The sequence below is a fragment of the Bactrocera latifrons genome, unplaced genomic scaffold (assembly GCF_001853355.1).
Source record: "Bactrocera latifrons isolate USDA-ARS-PBARC rearing strain unplaced genomic scaffold, ASM185335v1 scaffold_17, whole genome shotgun sequence".
In the NCBI taxonomy this organism is placed as follows: Eukaryota; Metazoa; Arthropoda; class Insecta; order Diptera; family Tephritidae; genus Bactrocera; species Bactrocera latifrons.
The window spans coordinates 530643-549994 of NW_017535185.1; the positions used below are offsets into that span (position 1 = coordinate 530643).

The window sequence follows — 19352 nt, forward strand, 5'->3', positions numbered from 1 at the left end:
AAACTTAAAAAATGCATATAAACAAACGGCAATATTACAAACTACATAAATTAAAAAAAAAAAAAACAAATTAAAAGAATTTAAGCAAAAAAAATCCTAAATTAAAAAAAAAAATTTCCAATTACCAAAAAAAAAATTCAAAAATCAAAAATTAAGAGGAAATTTCGAAAATTCGAAAAAAATTACATTCCATACATTAAAAATATTGCAACTCCGAACAATTTGCAATTGCAAAAAGATCTTGCAAAACAACAATCAAAAATAGAAAAAAGTAAACTATATTTCTCAAAAATTGCGAATTCCTAAAAAAAAATAAAATTCTAAATAGCAAATTGCCAAAGGAAAAAAATTACAATGAAAAACAATACAAGAATAGGAAAAAAAACATACTGCAAAACAACAAAAATTGGCAAAAGACTTACAAAATAAAAAAATCCAAAATTGAAAAAAGTAAACTAAAACTACTCAGCAAAAGAAATCACTGTAATTCATCGAGCGCAAGCATTGAGAGTAAATTGACGAAAGAGATTGTCATAGCATGTTACATAATAAGTACCGTTCTATACTAGCGCGTGCATCTATATACAACTTACTTAATTAATYAAGTATTAAGTAGCCTTAATTATGCAAAAATTTCAATTTCCCAAAACATTTAATTGCGTTTACACAATATGAAAAGTTAATAAACAAAAAAACACAAAACAAAACTAAAAGAAAACTCGTTTTAATTGCATAAGCAACATAAGGGTTTCTACATATGAAAGCGGCGTTATGAAATAACTTTCATAATGTTGTTGTAGCGGCAGAAAGCATCCCTGAATCCTGATGACGGTCAAATGCTGTTTTGGAGATTTTCGGTTGGTCGTCCCCATGCTTGACGTCTAGCTTCCCGGCTTCGTCTTTGTAATTCCTCTTTTTCGAGCACGTCTTTGACACGCTTTCCGTCGAACGCTGCCTCTGCCTTAGCGTTTGCATTGAGAAGAATATCGCTGTAAAGAGGCAGCTTTCTTGGTCTGATCCGTCATGGACTGTGGCAGCCTTGCAGCTTCTCGTCTCCCGCCAACGTATCTGTCCGCTTCGTTTCTTTTTTGTCCTCCGTTTTGATTTTTTGATTTCCTACCTCCAAATACCTCATTAGCAATAGCCGTTGTTTTACCCATTCATCTACTTATAAGAATGCAGTCCAAAATAAGGGGATGATTGGAAAAATACGTCAGCCATCGCCAGCTTGAGATCATGGCATTGTAAGCAGCGACACACATTGCCCAGTCGACACGTGCGCGAGGAATACAGAAAAGAGACCATTGATTAGTCGCAAATCAAAAGCTTGGCAATACTGTTCGCCCAACAGCGAATCTCGGCAATCCGAAACGTTCGGAAAGCACTTAAAATATATACTTAAATTGCCTTCCTGTAGCATACCTTTGTTTTAGCATAATAGAAAATAATAAACTCTCATCGAAGAATCCATATTACAGCTATATTAGAGCCTACAAAAAGTCACTCACTGACTTCCCATAATTAAAATACTTTCTCAAATGTTGCCGTTGCCCACAATGAGCTCTAAGCTTTATTCAAGTCACGTTAGAGCAATAGCTCTCAATATACCGCTCAACCGCATAGGAGTATATAGAGCGTGCAATCCAATTCAAAGCGGCTTGGATTCTCTGTCATGTACGTCAAGTTATATGAAACCATAATAGGGAATTCCCTTGATAAATCAGAAATCAGCAATTTGTAAAGTGTCATCTGAAATCAGCGCAGTTGTAAAAGTGAAATTGAACAGTTCTAACCAGTATGTTGACGTCTTCCTCATACCTATTTGATACGAGGATAGTTCGTTAAGGCTACAAAGTTGCACTTACGAAAGCCTGTCTTAAGCCGGGTTAAATATACCTAACCTGTATCTACCATAAATAAGTATTTGGTTCATGATTTGGTTTCTAATTTTTTTTTTTTTCTTTGAACAGGTATCAAAATCCCATACTTAGATAATCAACGACTTCATTGAGTCCGGTACTCGGATTATTATAGTACGTACTACAGTCACTTTGGTAGTATTTTTCGAATAAAAAAAAAATGAAGGCCAGTGAATTTATGCATATTTCCATTTATATAATACAAAAAAATTAAAAGGTTAGTTTCAAAAAGTCACTGATTTATCACACAACCCTCGCGCATAAAACATGTTTATTCTCCGTTCCTATATATGAGTAATCTTTCGGAAATCCCCTGAAAAACACAATTAGTTCTGCTGCAATTCTCTTGCGGTAAAAGCAATTACCCTTTTTTGTGAAAAATATAACCGAAATATTTTTTAAGACGAACTCTTTGAAAATTTTACTCACACCCTTGCTACGGTTTTAGACTGAGTTTACGCTACTCAGGCGCACATATGTTTAGGTTAGGTGTATAAAGCTAATTCTCTTTTCAGAGAACACACTTGAATGGCTTAAATTAACTACCAAAAAGATATCCTGTTCTATTCACTTTTCTGTCGCCAAAACGCCTTGAATCTGTCGCAAATCATGCTTGGACGATTGATCTGGCCTAGAAATATATAGCGCACCGGTATAGCTAAAATATAAAATCCCGCGTTGGTTCCCTAAGCTTAAATGAAGTACGAAGAAATTGCCGAAAGGCTGACGGATTTTTGTTACAAGTTTGTTACTTAAGAAGTACATTCGCACAGCGGTATGAGTAATCTCTACACTACACTAATAGCGGGTATGACTAGACTGTGCTGTGGTGAATCAAATCTCGATCGTAATTATATTATATTAAGGAAACAAATACTAAGCCGACATATGTAGCTTAATGATGTTGAATTGTAAGCCAAAAAAAGTATATATAAATATGAATATATTTTATAGACCTTTTATAGGCGGTTTTTCTTCATAAAACCCAGTTCCATATTTCTAATTATTTTTTATATATTGTGACCCGGAAAGTTCTCGCAAATTGTAAATAAAACGCAAAACATTTAATTATTCATCAATCTTTATTTTGTCGCTTCACAGTAATCTCCACTAGCTGAAAAACACTTATGCCTACGATTTCTCTAGTTCTCGAAATAGTTTTCATAAGCTCAACTCCTTAAGCGATCTCTTCGATCGACTGAAAACGGGTTCCATTCCGATGGTTGTTGACTTGTATACAGTTATAATGTCCTCTATGAATGTGAGATCGGAATTCACACGATCAGCAAGACCAAAGAGATTTGCTTATGGTATTTTTTTTTTTTTAAATCAGCTTTATCGAGACGAGTCGAGCAAGTTCGTGTTTCATACCCAAAATATCTACCAAAATCATTCGAATGAACGCGCGAGAGATGTAAGCTCTCTTGCCATTTCGCTAACGACGATTTTCAAGCATCATATTCCTCACTTTTTTAATATTTTCATCAGGTGAAGAGATCGAAAACCGTACAGTACGAGACATGTCTTCAACGATATCTCCATCGTCTTTGCTTTGTACCACTCGTAGGCTTGTGTTTCTAAAACTGAATCACCGTAAGCCTTTTCCAACATTTGCAACGATTTCACATACGAAATTTGGTTAGAAATACAAAATTTTAGGTAAATTCTTTTTTCGATATTTTTATCTATTGTAAAAATCGTAACGCACTAATGAGGTGTATCGACTCGCGCGAGAGCGCCCTCATATTTGGCTTTCACAATGTATACATAGGTTATAGATCACTCAACTGTAATATCTTATGATCTAAAGGAAATTAAATTCACAAAATGTTAAAGAAAGCTTATCACTTTCTCATAACTCCGAAACAAACTAGTACGATTAATTTTCCCCGAATTTCGCATGGTTTATTTTCTAAGGCAATGGTGCAATCTCCGCAAAAATTGTTGACCGATCAAAATTCTTGGAAGGAATATTTTGTATTTGTGAAAAATATAGTAGCTTCTAAGGAAGCGAAGTCGAATTCTTTTCTTAATTTTAGAATATGATAAACGATTTCGCCCTTCGAACCGCATAATGTAGAAATATATGTATATACTGAAGATAAGTCTTCGTAAATGTAGTAAAATTAGTAATGCTAAAAATCACCAAATAGTAATTTACATAATGAAAGTTTTAGCATATAAAATTATGCATTGGATTAAGTGAGCTATTGTTTGTAAACAATAAATTTCAAAATTTTATTGAGAACAAAGAGGAATTCAAATTTTAAAGCTATCGAGAACTCCATGAGTTGCCTCACGTTATTGTACTTATTTTTTCACATACAGTGTATTATTTTGAAAAAAGAAAAATAAAATAAAATACAATTTAAAAGCGAAAAATTAACTTTACTATAATACTGTATTTATTTTTTTCCGAAAATACTTTTTATACTGCTATTCATACGTTTTTTTTTTTTCAAAATTTGAGCCTTTATTTAAGAAAATCATGTACAATGATATAATTCAAAGTATTGTTCAATTGAAGCTTTAACATTTTTTTATAACATTCTTCTTTCTGGCAATTTGTGGATTTCATAACAAAAGTACTGAGACGGCTTCGTGGCCCAGAATAAATCTAGACAATATTTAATACCTTGTGCTGATGGGAACCGCGTTCCTGTGAAGGCATGAAAATACAACCTCTGCTTATGTCTGGTCTGAACAAGAACTCGGTTTGGATATCTGGGAGCTTCGCAGTAGAAGTAGATATTAAGTCTCTATTCTTATTATTTATAGCCGTCCAACGGAGTGGACCCCTCTGCTTTCCCAGGCGGGTCTGCGTCGAATATCCTCAGAGCTGGAGTGCTTTTATCCATTCAGTCGGCATAGTCTAGCCAGCGTAACCGCGACGAGTGTTTGTTTGACCCAGACCAGACCCATTTGCTCCGCTTCCTTATTCAATCCGGAGAAATCCCAACTAACGGCGCGATTCCTGAGACCAATGATATCAATATCATCTACGTACACCAGCAGCTGTACACTCTTTTAGAAGATTGCACTTTCAAGTTTCTAATAAACTAAAAAAAACGTAAATTCGACCAGCCAGTATAACCTACCCGCATTTTCAAATAAAATTAAAATATCACTGCATTAAGGCCCGTTTTATCAATATATGCTAAGTAGCCAACTGTCAGTTAAGTTCTAGTTAAAAAAGGTCCTTTAACGACAGAAGGAGTCATACTTAAGTTAACAAGAACCTCAAGAAGACTTCTTGATTAAGTTAACAAGTACTCAACTGACAGTTGACTGCTAACCAGACGAAGACGAAAACGGCTCTAAGTAAAGTTTTAGCCACCCCCAAACCACTGTGCGTCGACTAGACCGGCTTGAGAGCATCTTTAATGCAGTCATTGACGCTTCAAGCGCTGCTTTTACTCGAATTTAGTTTCAGTTCGCAAACGCTACTCGCAGTCAATGGTTTAGAACTGGTACTGTATTCCGCTAAATATTTAATTAACAGATACTCGCAAATCGTTAAGCTAGCCTACATAAATATATATATACATATGTATGTGTATATGAGTTGAGTGCATATCGCGTTCGTCGCTTTGTGATCGGCGTTCAGTGATCTTGAAAATACAAAATTAAATGTAAAATAAATAAAAATAATACTAGTATATATTTATATATTTTGTAGCGAAATCATTATCTTTGCTGAAACGAACATTGTGTAAACAAATCTACAAACTTAACTAAGCTTAAATTAATTGTATACATGTTTAGTTGAGCTATCTACTGAAACGACTAAAAATTTTAGCTTGACAAGCAGAAATAATAAAAAATAAAAATACATTTTAAACAAGCAACGTTTAAACCGCAGTCCGGTTCTCGTGTTGGGTCTGTGTGGATTTGATATTTCTGAAAATCACACACACAAATAACAATATTTATATGTGATATGGATATATAACACAATCTAGATATATATGCATCTATATTAAGCTAAGCTTTGATATTGAAAGTGTCTTAATTAGTAATACTGGGAATAACTCTTTAATTAACACGAGCTTTAGGGTTAAATCTTATCTAAAAAAACATCATTAATTTGCTTTTAACTGATGAAAAATTGTACAGACCTGTTCTGATATATTATATTTTGCTTTAACTGATCATATTACTTTGTAGAAACCGCCGAGTGAAAATTTACACGCGTTTCCAACAACACTCATCAAACTTTCAAATACTCGTGCGACAGTATTAAATCTGTCCGACAAATAACGTCACAATGCTATTACGTAAAGGTAAGTCCCATTGTGTTAGTGTTGTTTTAATGCATTAATTTATTTATAAACAAAAGCTAGATTATTAATATATAAGCGTTATGTATACTAAAAATAAACCGTGTTAGGATAGGAGTGGATTTCAGCCACTTACACGTTTATAGCTGAGTTTAAAACAGCGCGCCAGTCGTGTTCCTTTTCGCTGTTTGGGTCCTAAATGGGATCAGATAACTCTTCTTCACCTGGTCTTTTCAGCGGAGTGAAGGGATTCTTCTTCCTGTGCTTGCTCCGGCGGTTACCGCGTCAAATACTCTCAGTTGCTGGAGTATTTTCGTTGATTCAAACGACATGACCGCATTCGCTGTCTCTTCATTCGCTGAACTATATCATTATAGTCGTATATCTCGTACAGCTAATCATTTCGTCTACTGCGGTATTCCCGTTGCCAATGCGCAAAGGACCATAAATCTTCCGCAGTACCTTTCTCTCGAAAACTTGTAGCGCCGACTCATCAGTTGCTATCATCGTCCATGCCTCTGCACCATATAGCAGTGCGGTGATGGTGGGTGGTATTTGGTATTTGTTCTTTGAGAGAGGACTTTACTTTTCAATTATCTACTCAGTCCGAATGCGTCGACTGTTTGTTTGATGACAGGAGATATTTCGTCTTACACTCGTTCACTACCAGACCCATTTGCTTTGCTTTTTGTTCAAACTGGAGAAAGCAGAATTAACAACGCGGTTATTATGTCCAATGATATTGGACGAGCTCTGTAGCTCGAATTATTTTCTCCAGTCGCACGATAGAGAATCGCCTTTTTACTACTTCAAATGTGAAACCTGTTGCAGTACGAGTGTTGCCTTTAGTAGTAGTTTACTGCAGATCTAAGTTTCTTAATCCTTTGTCCAATTGTCGTACAGTGACTGACTGCACCAATGGTCGTAAAAAGACCACGTGTTATCAGGAGGAAATGAGCGGAAAGTCACGCCTACCAAAGTTTGAAGATTTTGACCAATTTGATGGGAGGGGCGATGGCTGTTGTTCAGTTTGGAGTGAGTGCAGTTCGGTTACCCTATATTTTTGGAGCATCAACAGACAAAATAAATCTGAGAAGATATGGTGCGCGTAAATTTTTTTTTCGGTTCCATTATCCAAGGCGTGCGATGTTAGATAAGTGCAATTCAATAGACGTAGCAAAAGGTGGTTGGAGTCAAGCGTTGACCTATAACACTCAAGACATATATTTCGTATGTCGGTGTCGATTCTGAATAGGTGGGAGGTTAAAAACGAAGTTGCGTAAGGATCACTTTAGACTTTTAATGGCGAGTCTAAATTCAGTTGCGTCCGTACTCTGTAAATTATTCTATGCCGTCGACGTAATTAAGGACTGATCTCTGATGTTTCTACGATGCGTTTCCGACTCAAGCAGACGAGTGTGAGTGTGATTCCTACGAAAGCATTTTGCAACTCGTAGTTCCCAAACTGTGGCTCCACAAGCCTTAAATCAGCTCTTCCGAAGCCAACTGACGTTTGGGCGACGGTGTCTTAGACAGGATGTTTTCATATTGTGCTTTTATAAGGTCTGTTATAACGGTTATCTGTACGCTATCCATCAATTTGAAATTTTGAATCTAAAGGTAGTTTTAGAGTTGCTTCGACCGACTTGGTATGTTGGTTAAGGTGAAGGATCTTCTTTGCGGTATATACGATTATGTAGATTGGCATATTATTTTAAATCTAAACTTACCGTTATGCAATGAACTTAAAACTTGTATATACTTATTTCTTATGCTTTCAGCGTTCTTCGCCTTCCTATCGCTCAGCTTATGCATCTTAATACACTTAACTGCCAGCGAATATTGTACCAAATTAGAGAATGCAAGTTCGGCGTTGCAGACAAATCCCGCACAGTTCGCCAGCATCGCGAGCGGTGCAGAAAAGTTTGGCCTGGAACTGTTTTCCTTGATTTCCACGCAAGCGGCCGATAATGATTTTGTAATTTCACCATTTTCCGTATGGGCGCTATTACTCCTGCTTTTGGAGGCCGCATCGGAGAATACATTGGACGAGCTGAATACAGTGCTGCGCATAAATCAGGATCGTCAAGCGTTACGTCAAGCATTTAATGTGGTGCAGCAATTTTTGTTGTGAGTTGGAATTACTATTTTTTATACCCTGAACAGGGTGTATGTAGTAAGTATGCGACGAAATTCGTAAAACCTAGAGGGAAACGTCGCAGGCCACGTCTTTAGTCTGTACATACGCGAGTTAATCTCTCATATTTTGAGATATCGATCTGAAATTTTCTAGACGTCTCTTTCTTTACAAAAAAACTGCTATTTTATCGGAATCGCCGAAATGGACCACCATAGCATATAGCTGTCATACTAACTAACCTATAAAAATTAAGTTGTTGTATGGAAAACTTTTTTATTTGCCCAGATATCTTCAAGAAATTTGGCATAGATTAGTGTTCAAGACAGTACTACATTTTCCTATCAAATTGTTCAGATCGGACCACTATATGATATAGCTGCCATACAAACTGACCTATCAAAACCAACTTCTTGTGTGGGAAACGTTTTTATTTGCCCAGATATCTTCAAGAATTTCTGTATAGAATAGTGTTCAAGTTTGTTCTTTAATCTCCCAACAATTAGTTCAGATGGGACCACTATATGGTATAGCTGCCATACAAACTGACCTATCAAAATAAAGTTCCTGTATAGAGAAATATTTTATTTTTTTCTCATATTTTGAGATATCGATCTGAAATTTTCCAGACGTCTCTTTCTTTACAATAAACTGATATTTTATCGGAATCGCCGATATTGGACCACCATAGCATATAGCTGTCATACAAACTGACCTATCAAAACCAACTTCTTGTGTGGGAAACTTTTTTATTTGCCCAGATATCTTCAAGAAATTTGGCATAGATTAGTGTTCAAGACAGTGCTACATTTTCCAATCAAAATGTTCAGATCGGACCACTATATGATATAGCTGCCATACAAACTGATCTATCAAAACCAAGTTCTTGTATGGAAAACTTTTTTATTTGCCCAGATATCTTCAAGAATTTCTGTATAGAATAGTGTTCAAGTTTGTTCTTTAATCTCCCAACAATTAGTTCAGATGGGTCCACTACATGGTATAGCTGCCATACAAACTGACCTATCAAAATAAAGTTCCTATATAGAGAAATTTTTTATTTGACGTGATATTTTCAAGAAATTTGGCAAAGATTAGTGTTCAAAACAGTCCTTTAATCTCCGAAGAAATAGTTCAGATCGGACTTCTATATCATATAGCTGCCATACGAACTGATCTATCTTGATTTTGATCTTGTATGGAAAACTTTTTTATCTGAATGAAATTTTTATTTCTGTAGGATATTATAGCTTCAGTGCAACCGAAGTTATCGTTTTTTTTTTGTTTTTGTACTTTTTTACAACATATTCCATTCTATACTTTTTGATGTTTTTAAATAAATATTTCATTGATAATAAATTTTTATATTATTATATACATACTATATATATTAATTTTTATTTATATATACATATAATGTGTATATATATTTATATAGGCGCAAAACATCGACCATACACGTCGAAAGCTTACAAGCAATGTACTATGACACCTTCGAAAGGTTCGGACAAGACTATATTACTACACTAACATCTTGCTACAACGCAAAGGTACAAAACTTAAGTTTCAACGATACCAAAACTTCGGTAAATTTCATTAACAATGCAATAAATACGGAAACCAAAGGTCTAATAAAGGATGCCATAACTGAAGCTGACTTGGAAAATGCAAAACTATTACTCACATCGTCTCTGTATTTTAAAGGACAATGGCAGGTGTGTAAATATATCAATTTAGCTAGCTATTATATCAAATTGTGCTTTGGCAGTTCCCTTTCAACCGAAGCGAGACACGCAGAGAGACCTTCTACGATATGAATGGCAAGCCGGTTGGTGAGGTTGAGATGATGTTCCAAATGACACCATTCAACTACACCAGAATGCAGGATTTGCAGGCGCACGTGCTCGAACTGCCGTACGGCAATGAAAATCGTTTGTGTATGCTAGCTATACTGCCAAATAAAGGTGACGTAAAAATTTGAGAATGTTCTAAAACTTAATTTAAGCAAACTTGGCAAACATTTTGGTATATTTTGCAGGCATCTCGGTCAATCAAGTGGCGCAGAGCTTGCAGAAATTGGGTGTGCGCCCAATATTCAATAAACTTGAGGAGGACGCCTTAAATTTCGGCGAACAGGAAGTTGAGGTGTATGTGCCACGTTTTGAGACATCAACGTCAATATCGCTAAGAGGTACACTAGAAGCGGTATGTATAGTGTTCATTCTTGCAAATAGCTGAACAGTAGCTTATAACATTTTTTGCTCTTTTTTCACTAGATGGGCATAAAGAGTATTTTCAATCCGCAGACTGTAAATTTAGGCATACTCTCGAAGAGCTTGTTCGTGAAGGACGTCATACAAAGCACGAAAATAATAGTGAATGAAGAGGGCACCGAAGCGGCCGCAGTCGTTGCGGCGATTTTGACTAATAAAATTTCGCCACCGAAATTCTACTTTAATCGCCCATTCCTGTATTTAATTGCGGAAAAACGTTCGAGTACATTATTATTTGCCGGCCAACTATCGACACCGAAATTATTAAAAAACTAAAAGTACTAAATATTTAAAATTATTGTTTTTTTTTTAATGATTTTTACCTAATTAATGAAATGTAAAAAGATTTAAAACCTTAAATGTTATTTTTTCGGCCGTCCCGCTGCCTTCTTGCCGCCTACTGGTTGCTTATCCTTATTCGTTTTGCTTGATATTAATGGATGCGTTTCTGGAGTGTGCAAAGAAAGCATAATTTTAGCAAATATTGCTCCTTATTTTACCAATGACAGCGTTCACTTACCGTCTACTGGCGCATCCGGCAGGCTGATGTCATAATTGCTAATTTTACGCTTTTTTGCCGTTACCGCATCCTCGTAGTCCTGTGGGGCGTTCTCACTTTCTTTAATGAGTGACGTGTCCACACCATCTTGCATGGTCCAGCCATCTTCAGGATCTTCAACCTCTGGCGCCATCGGCAGAAATTGCAAAGCATTTTCGTCCTCACCCTCTTCATCGGATGAGCAAAATGCTGCTACTGGTTCCACTTTTAACACGTCCACTTCAATTTCTTCATCCTGCTTCGCATCCGCATTTAAATCAACCGATTTATCTTCATCCGTAATATCGAATTCCGATTCACGTTCTTCATATTCTACATTCTCGTCGAGCTCCTTGAAATCGGGCGCAAATGCTGACCAATTTTCCACTTGATTTTGTGCCCAAATCGAAACGAGCCCCGAACTAATGCTAGCTATAATGGGACGTACCGGATGCCACACAACATCGAGCAGCAATTCACCTTTGGTGCCGTGCAGAATTTTCACCAAATTCCCTATCGACTTTTCCCATATATAGAGCGCATGTTGACGTGCACTACCGGCGCATATGTATTCACCATCGCCGGAGAAACAACACTTTTTCCAGGTTGTTCTGTAAAACAGTTCAGCGTTAACAACAACAATTTCACATTGCTGATATGGTTAGAGTTTCATATATATTTGTATTGTTGATTTATCTTTATAACTTGAACGGAGTATATTAAGTTTACTACATCCAGAAGAACTGAGATATCGATATGAAATTTTGCATACGTATTTTTCTTTCTAAAAAGCAATATATAGCACCACTATAACATATGGCAGCCATACAAAGATCAAAATTTAATACTTGTAGGGATTTTTTTCTTCTTTTTATTTGACGAAATATCTTCACGAAATTTTTCATGGAGTATGGTTCAAAGCAACGCTACAATCTCCGACTAATTTTCTCAGATTGGGCCACTATAGCATATGGCTGCGAAACAAACTGACCGATCAAGGTCAAGTTCTCGTATAGAAAACTTTTATATTTGACGAGATATCTTCATAAAATTTGGCATCAATTATTATGCTAACTAACGCTTCAATCTCCGAATTAATTTTTCCGATCGGACTACTCTAGCATATGGCTTCCATACAAACCTAACGATCAAAACTTAGTACTTGTAGGGAATTTGACAAGGTATCTTTACGAATTGTGGCATGGATTATTGTCCTAAGCAACGCTACAATCTCCGCCTAAATTGTTTAGATCGGTCTACTATAACTTAAAACCGTCATACAAATAGACCGATTAAAATTTAGTTCCTATATGGAAATTTTTTTATTTACAAATGATGCAACCGAATGTGAGATTATTTCTTGTTGTATACATTTTTGTACTCGATAAAAAGGTGTAAGATTTTTATAGGCAGGGAAAAATGTTTAATCGAATTTTAAAAGAAAAAAATTTTCAAATATACACCAAAACATATACAAAACAGTTTACAATTTAACTTTACTCACTTGTTCACTAAATCCTGTAACTTTTGTATAGGCTCAGGCTCACCATCCTTCCCCAGCGCTATGATCTCCTTTGAGTCGTAAACCCGTATAACGCGATCGGAGGTGTTTATTAAAAATGCGCTGAAATATGTATAGACGGTTTAAATATTTAAAACCCATACAAAAAAATTACGAGCAAACCTACAACACTTTATGGTTGCTAAGATCGGCGTATACAAAATTGTGTTACTTACTCGCCTCTACGCGCAAACTCTATGCTTTTTACAGCCGTCGCACTTGAAGAACCAACAATAATACGAAAGCTCGCCACAATTTCTAATGTTTCTGCGTTTAAAACTAGTATCTTGCCCTTTGCATTGCCTGTGTAAATATGTTTACCGCGTCGATCAAATGAAGCAACAATATTTAAATCGCCCTGTTAGAGAATATTTGATGTTACGCATTAAAATTAATACTAATTCGAACAACTTACATCTGAATCCAAGGGCAGACATTTGTGTGTGTCACCAATGCGCACTAGCACAGCTGCATAACGCATTGGACAAACAAGGAAACGTTTGTCATTGCGTGGATCAAACTGCACTTTCAGCACTGGTGAAGGAAAACGATATTTATGCTCACAGTCGCCGGTGAGTACATCCCATATGCAAACGTTATTGTCTGTAGAAGCGGACAGTAACTAAAATACAAAATATTGTTTAATTTATTAAGAAATTTATTCCCATTGTTTATAGTTTACTCTATGTCCATTACGCGTCCAACTTAAACTGCACACTGGATGCACATGAGCTGAGATAATTTTTGCAATTCCACGCGTTAAGAAATCCCAAACAACAATGCGCCCATCGTTACAGCCAACGGCTAATAAAGTACCATATTTATTGAAAGCACAAGTTACAGCAAGTGATATGCAATCCAGTGAGCCATCGAATTCCTCGGGATAATTTTGGCCAAAAGATTCTGCAGTTACATTAAACATAATATTACCTTAAAAATTATATATTTATGTATAGACTTACCTAATAGTTCTAAATTCATGCTGAAAACAATATTTGAGTATTTTTTGTATAATTGTGCGGCGGCCTCTTGCAGTAAGTTGACAAAGCTCTTAAACAATTTTATATGAAATAAATTGTCATAGTTTGTTTACTTTTTCGTCAACTTATATTATTAATTATGTGCTTTAATACAATGTTTGAATTTAATATTTAAATTATTTAATTATAAATTGCTTAAATAACAATTATTTCGAATCAAATTAGACGCCGCTTAGTCTTATCAACAAATAGCCAAACAGCTGTTTTTGTATGGTTTGTTAAAAGTAGGGGAAAATATTAGTGAAGAACAGTATTATAAGTTTTTTTAGTATCGACTGAAGTCGGTGATGAAAATTGTGATTTTATTAAAATTTATATTAATTATTTAATATATATATAACTGAAATTGATGTTTTGATATTAAAATATTAACATAAAAAATGTTCCCAAATATTTGTAGCGTGAAATTCAAATTTAAAAACACACTACACTTTAACATACTTTTAGATTAATAAAAACTACTGTTAAAATAATAAAAATAATTAGTAAAGAGTAAAATTATACTAAATTTAGCATTACATGCTGTTAAGATATTAAGATAAGATCTATTACTAAGTTCATATCTACACTTTTGCAAAAGTTGTACAAATTGTAAATGTTACAAAAGTTTTATTTTATATTCTTATGGTAAATACTGCATTATGTTTACTATATTATTTTCATAAAGATCAATGTATGTAAGTACCATTTTTAATTCATAAGAATTTCACAACCAAATACCTCCATATTTTTTGTTATATTTTTAACGTACTATTAATATAGTAGTAGAACAGTAAAAATGACGTAATCGTACCATAATAATCTATTACAATTCAGAAAGTACCATTCGTACAATACATACCATTTTGAGCCCATTCCAACACAAACCAGCCAACGGAAAGGCAGCATTTTGGCGTTTTGTCATCGTCATCGGCTTTGGTAGCGTCAGCTGAATAGCAGAAAAAAGGTGCAGTGCTGACAGTATTGTACGTCAATCACAATACAACCCTGTCCTTTCTCCTGCGAAAATTGCACATGGCTTGAAGTCCACGCAAGTGCACGACTCCATTTCATGACAATTTCTTGCATTTCAAGTGTTTATTTTTAATAGATTTTTGTGTGGAAACGTACATTAAACGGTTTTGAACGCAAGTAAGTAAAAATTCGGTGTGTAACGTTGAGGAGATTAGAGAAAAAGTGTGTAGAAAAATAACGTTACAAAATCATTGTGTTTCTGTGTATGTGTCGAAATGTGTACGTGTGCGCGCTAAAATAAGAGGAAAAGAGTGCGCGAAAAGCACGACAGCTTTCGTTTAGTAGTATTTCCAAAAAGTACGTGTACGTCACCAAAGTTTACTGTTTGACCAGACAGAGTGAACGTTCGAAATATACATACATATATGTATGTACGCTATTTAATGCAATGCTCATAAACTGAGAGAGTAGTAAACAGTGTTGCTGTTGTGGAATTTCAACATTTTCGATAATATAAATGTATATTGGCCGCGGTATTTTCCGTTCTTTTTTGTACGTATATGTATGTATGTGTAAATTGTGGAATAGTACTAAATGAAAAATAGAACGAAATATTTGCTATAATATTTTTATATATTCAACATACATATAATAAAATATGGGTAATAACAGAAATAATACAAAATGTAAAGAGCTAAATATGACATATTTTAATTTAAAATATTTGTAAAATTTCAAATCGTACAGTTTTGAGTACAATGAGAAACTGTACTTTTGTTATAATTGTACGTTATCTGAAAAGTACGATGATCTTCCCAAAAATACATGAGGCCTACCAAACAATCATCGCACAGTTCTTCGACAGCGAGGTCAACGAGAAAACAGTACTTTTAGCTATACAAACGAGTACGAATGCAGTATTCGTTCATTTTGTTGCAAATCTACCTGTAAAGCGATCAATGCTAGGAGCAAATGTGAATAGGTGTGAATGCAACAGTGTAAAAATCCAAGTGGAACAAACGAAAACGAAAATTTGTCTTGTGTTGTCAAGTGTTGGTAGCGAAACATTGTAAGTAGAAAACAGTGCGTCAGTCAGGCTGGCAGACAGTGGAAAAGACGTATCTCACGTTTTCTTACTTTGTGTGGTCGGTTGTCCCTCAGTTTGTGTGAATTATGGCAGTAGTGGAATAGGTGAATTAAAATATGCAAAAAAACAAGAAAATTCTTTTATGCTAAACTTAAAAACGTGAAAAATATAATATGTAATAACTTGTTTTTCGATTACTGTGCGTGTGTGTGTATAAAAATGTACGAGAGTGACAAAAATTATGAAAGTCAATAGAATATGCGAAAAAGGGAACAGAAGGGAAGGACGGTGTAAGCAACAGAACAGACAAAAGAAAATTGCCACGAATCGGAGGCGAGTGAGAACGAACATATCAAAATTATTCAATTGCATTTCTTTGAATAAAAAGTAATTGAAACTGCCAAAGTCGAAAGTGATATGACAATAGTGAAAGTTTGAAGAAATAAACACAAATAATTGTCTAAAAAATAAGTGAATGAAAATTTTTTAATACTATAAAAAAGTCACAGAGAAAACCCAACCTTGTTTCGTTTCGTTCCAGTTGCAAAAAAAAAAGCGCAGTCCACGTTTATTGTGCCCTCTCTTGGCATTTGAGAGAACGCTTTTTTTGAATTGAGAAAGAAAAGGGGTAACAAATAATACAAAAGGGAGGAAAACCTTTGGGACTTTCAAGAAAAAATTTAGTAGTAAAAGTGAATAATTGTGCTATTTTTTCTTCTTTTATTGATAATAATGTTTAGTAAACCAATAGATTAGTCATTTGACATTTTAATTTTCTATTTCAACAATCTTAGCATGTGTTTATATAAACTTTTATCTCTTTGCATTTCAGAGTATTCACAAGGTGGAAGGTGCAACGTTGAAGTTGAAATAAAGGCCACTTACAAAGTAATAAATAGATTACCAGCTTTTTCCCCAAGTTTGAGTCAAATAGAGGAAAGTGTTCGAAAACGCATTCATAACCCTCAAAAAAGGCCAAAACACAAAAATTTCTATTGAAAATTCGCAGTCAATAATTAATACTTGAAATCTAGTGTGCAGCAAGAGCAATTAAGAAATTGAAGTATCAAAGTAAAGTCATCGAAAAGTCAGTGTAAATAAACCACATAACAACAAAAATGTCTGGTGAGGAAACGTCTGCTGATCGCAATGTCGAAATTTGGAAAATCAAAAAACTCATTAAGAGTTTGGAAATGGCACGCGGGTAAGTGACTTAAATCTGAATGTTCGATTGTATATAGTAGGAATTTTTTGAAAAATTAAATTTGGAAAGTGGAAATGAATTAGTATAGTTATACTCTATATTGGAATTTATTTTATTATTTGTCATTATATAATTCTTTCCTTGTTAAATAAAGTTTTAATTTGTACATATCATCCATTGTAATAAAATCTATAAAGAATATTGTTTATGCGCAGCTTGCAGCCTTTAAATTTTTGTTTCAGTGTAAAGCAACCACTGTTTACATTTGGAGCTACAAGCGCATTTCGCCACCCACTTAACACGCATACTCTGTACAAGTCCCCCTACACTTACAAATGTCACTTTGTTAGCAGCATCATAAGCTTAGCTGACTCGCTGGCATTGGCAGCTGTTGTGTGGCGCCCTCATTTTACTAAATCATCAACATATCTGCTACTCCCTTCTTTGTTAGCATGGAGTTAGAGGGTGGTTATTTGCAATATGCTTCTATAGGGGTTGACTCATTAAAGCGAAGAAAACTCCATTATTACTTCTCGTTTGCGGCAGGCATTGGATCCCTTGCATACTTACTTGCTCCACTGAGTGTATTTGTTCCTAATTGCCATACTTGTGCCATGTATGCTCAAACAATCGTGCGTGCTGCACACGATGCACTAGCATTGGTAATATAATAATAAACAAAAAGGAAAATGTGTGCATTATTCTGTTTTAATATTTATGTACGTAATATATTTCATTTTTATGGTTACCATACTTGATTATTATAACAACTATGCTGCATTTAAATTTTTAATATTTTAATTGTGTGAGGATATTACATATTTATCATTATTGATTTAAGGTTTGTGAATTAAAGCATCTGTTGGCTGTTAGTTACATTTTGTAGAAAGCAGTATTTTTCTGCTACGTGGAATAGTTTCAGAATATGTATTTTTTTCTTTGAACTTAAAACATAGATTTATAAGGGATGTTATATGGAATAAAATTGTGTGTTTCCAATTCATTTATAATAATCCATTTTGTTACTTAAAAGCTTAAAAACGTAAACTAATTTGCAAAGTACGTAAATACATATGTTTACACATAAGTATATATGTATATACTATGTATACTTTCGTAGTTGTTTAATATGCGTTCTGCGTGTTCAAGGTGTATGTGCATGCATTCAATGGAAAATATGTACATGCGTATGTATGTGTGCATATTTGTTATCTATTCGCATGCAATCGTGTGCAGCACATAAAATTTAATTCAAATCTATTTGTTTTGCAATATTACTTTTGTGACATCGAGTTTTATTTATTTTCAACTTTTATTATTTATTTTTGTTAAATTGGGTTTTTTTTTGGTATTACCGTGCGCAAGCACACGTGTTGTCCGTTTACCTTAATTTGTTAATTGATTTTATATCCTGAACAAAGTATGTATATTAATTTTGCGACTAAGTTTTTATCACCCGGAAGGAAACGTCAGAGACAAAATATATTGCATATAAATAATCAGCGTGACTCAGCTCTATTTAGCCACGTCCTTCTGTTTGTCTCTGTAGATGAGAACTAGACCCTCAGTTTTTGAGATATCGATCTAAAATTGTGCACACATCCTTTTCTCTCGAAGCAAATGCTCATATGTCAGATATCGGTCTTCTATAGCATATAGTTGGTATACAAAACTTTAGGCGAATACGACTGAATTAAATTGAGAAAAAACGACGTGTGAGCTTCATTAAAATTTTTCTTTAATGTTCTGAATTTGTATCTAAACTAATATAAATGCTCGTATGTGCATGTGTACATTTCACGATTAAATTTGGCCAATTATGCACTGCTGCATACGCAATCATCTATAATCAGCTAAAAGGAAGTGAGTGTAAAAACAAAGAAAAAGTTTCAGTGTTGTTGGCTTTTTTGCAACGATGATTCATCTTTCATCAGCTGGTTAGGTGGGAAGCAGAGTACATAAATGTGTGTTTTTGTTTTTGAATTTCCTTCTTTATATTCAAGAGTGTGACATTAGCTTATCGTTTGTTAAATATTAGCTTTTCTAATAAATGTATAGAAGTTAGCTATGAAAAAACGGAAATAATTAAAAATAAATAAATTAATTTTGCGTGAAGTAATTTTGGTGATTGGATGTGATGGAATAATATTTTTGTATATTGTTTATTGTTTTATTTAATATTTATTTAGTTTTAATGCCAGAAATCAAATAACTTTTGAAAATATATTTTTTATGTTTTTTGTTTGCATGAATTTTATACATAATCTTTTATTTCACTATATTTTTAGTTTCTTTCACTTCGTAAAAATTACATTTTTAAAAAGTTTTTGAAAATATATGTATTTTTTTTTATATATAC

The 19352-nt window shown here is 34.3% G+C and overlaps 3 protein-coding genes across 7 annotated transcripts in view; 2 read left to right on the top strand and 1 right to left on the bottom strand.

The window, feature by feature from the left end:
- The first annotated feature begins 5358 nt into the window (after positions 1-5358).
- LOC108966807 (serpin B3-like) lies at positions 5359-10904 on the top strand. 3 transcript variants are annotated; one of them, XM_018929886.1, is made up of 7 exons: positions 5359-5389; positions 6087-6202; positions 7981-8329; positions 9775-10051; positions 10105-10300; positions 10375-10541; positions 10613-10904. In XM_018929886.1, exons 2-7 carry the CDS (start codon positions 6187-6189, stop codon positions 10883-10885), a joined length of 1278 nt encoding a protein of 425 aa, XP_018785431.1. In that variant the 5' UTR covers positions 5359-5389; positions 6087-6186; the 3' UTR covers positions 10886-10904. The 3 variants fall into 3 exon arrangements, with proteins under 3 accessions (XP_018785431.1, XP_018785433.1, XP_018785432.1); XM_018929888.1 differs by lacking the exon at positions 5359-5389 and adding an exon at positions 5396-5575; XM_018929887.1 differs by lacking the exon at positions 5359-5389 and adding an exon at positions 5396-5551.
- A 3-nt stretch (positions 10905-10907) lies between these two features.
- LOC108966806 (retinoblastoma-binding protein 5 homolog) lies at positions 10908-13830 on the bottom strand. The gene is made up of 7 exons (XM_018929885.1): positions 13671-13830; positions 13391-13611; positions 13124-13330; positions 12885-13066; positions 12652-12771; positions 11130-11758; positions 10908-11057 (listed from the first exon to the last, which is right to left on the bottom strand). The coding sequence occupies exons 1-7, from the start codon at positions 13687-13689 to the stop codon at positions 10972-10974; spliced, it is 1464 nt and encodes a 487-aa protein (XP_018785430.1). The 5' UTR covers positions 13690-13830; the 3' UTR covers positions 10908-10971.
- Positions 13831-14712: 882 nt separating this feature from the next.
- Positions 14713-19352, top strand: part of LOC108966775 (eukaryotic peptide chain release factor subunit 1) — a 13741-nt gene continuing 9101 nt past the window's right edge. The window contains exons 1-2 of one of the 3 annotated variants that reach the window (XM_018929821.1): positions 14713-14879; positions 16622-16993. In XM_018929821.1, coding sequence (XP_018785366.1) covers positions 16908-16993 — 86 coding nt within the window. In that variant the 5' untranslated portion in view covers positions 14713-14879; positions 16622-16907. Of the gene's footprint in view, positions 14880-15787; positions 15894-16621; positions 16994-19352 lie in introns of those variants that run through there. The other 2 variants (XM_018929819.1, XM_018929820.1) reach the window with 2 other exon arrangements.

What these genes read in the sequence shown, in the direction of transcription:
- LOC108966806 (XM_018929885.1), bottom strand. An exon ending in GTCTGCCCTTGGATTCAGAT is followed by an intron (nt 13,067 to 13,123) that starts GTAAGTTGTTCG and finishes ATTCTCTAACAG; the next exon opens with GGCGATTTAAATATTGTTGC. An exon ending in GCCGGATGCGCCAGTAGACG is followed by an intron (nt 11,058 to 11,129) that starts GTAAGTGAACGC and finishes TGCACACTCCAG; the next exon opens with AAACGCATCCATTAATATCA.
- LOC108966807 (XM_018929886.1), top strand. An exon ending in AGCTATACTGCCAAATAAAG is followed by an intron (nt 10,301 to 10,374) that starts GTGACGTAAAAA and finishes TATATTTTGCAG; the next exon opens with GCATCTCGGTCAATCAAGTG. An exon ending in TAAGAGGTACACTAGAAGCG is followed by an intron (nt 10,542 to 10,612) that starts GTATGTATAGTG and finishes TTTTTTCACTAG; the next exon opens with ATGGGCATAAAGAGTATTTT.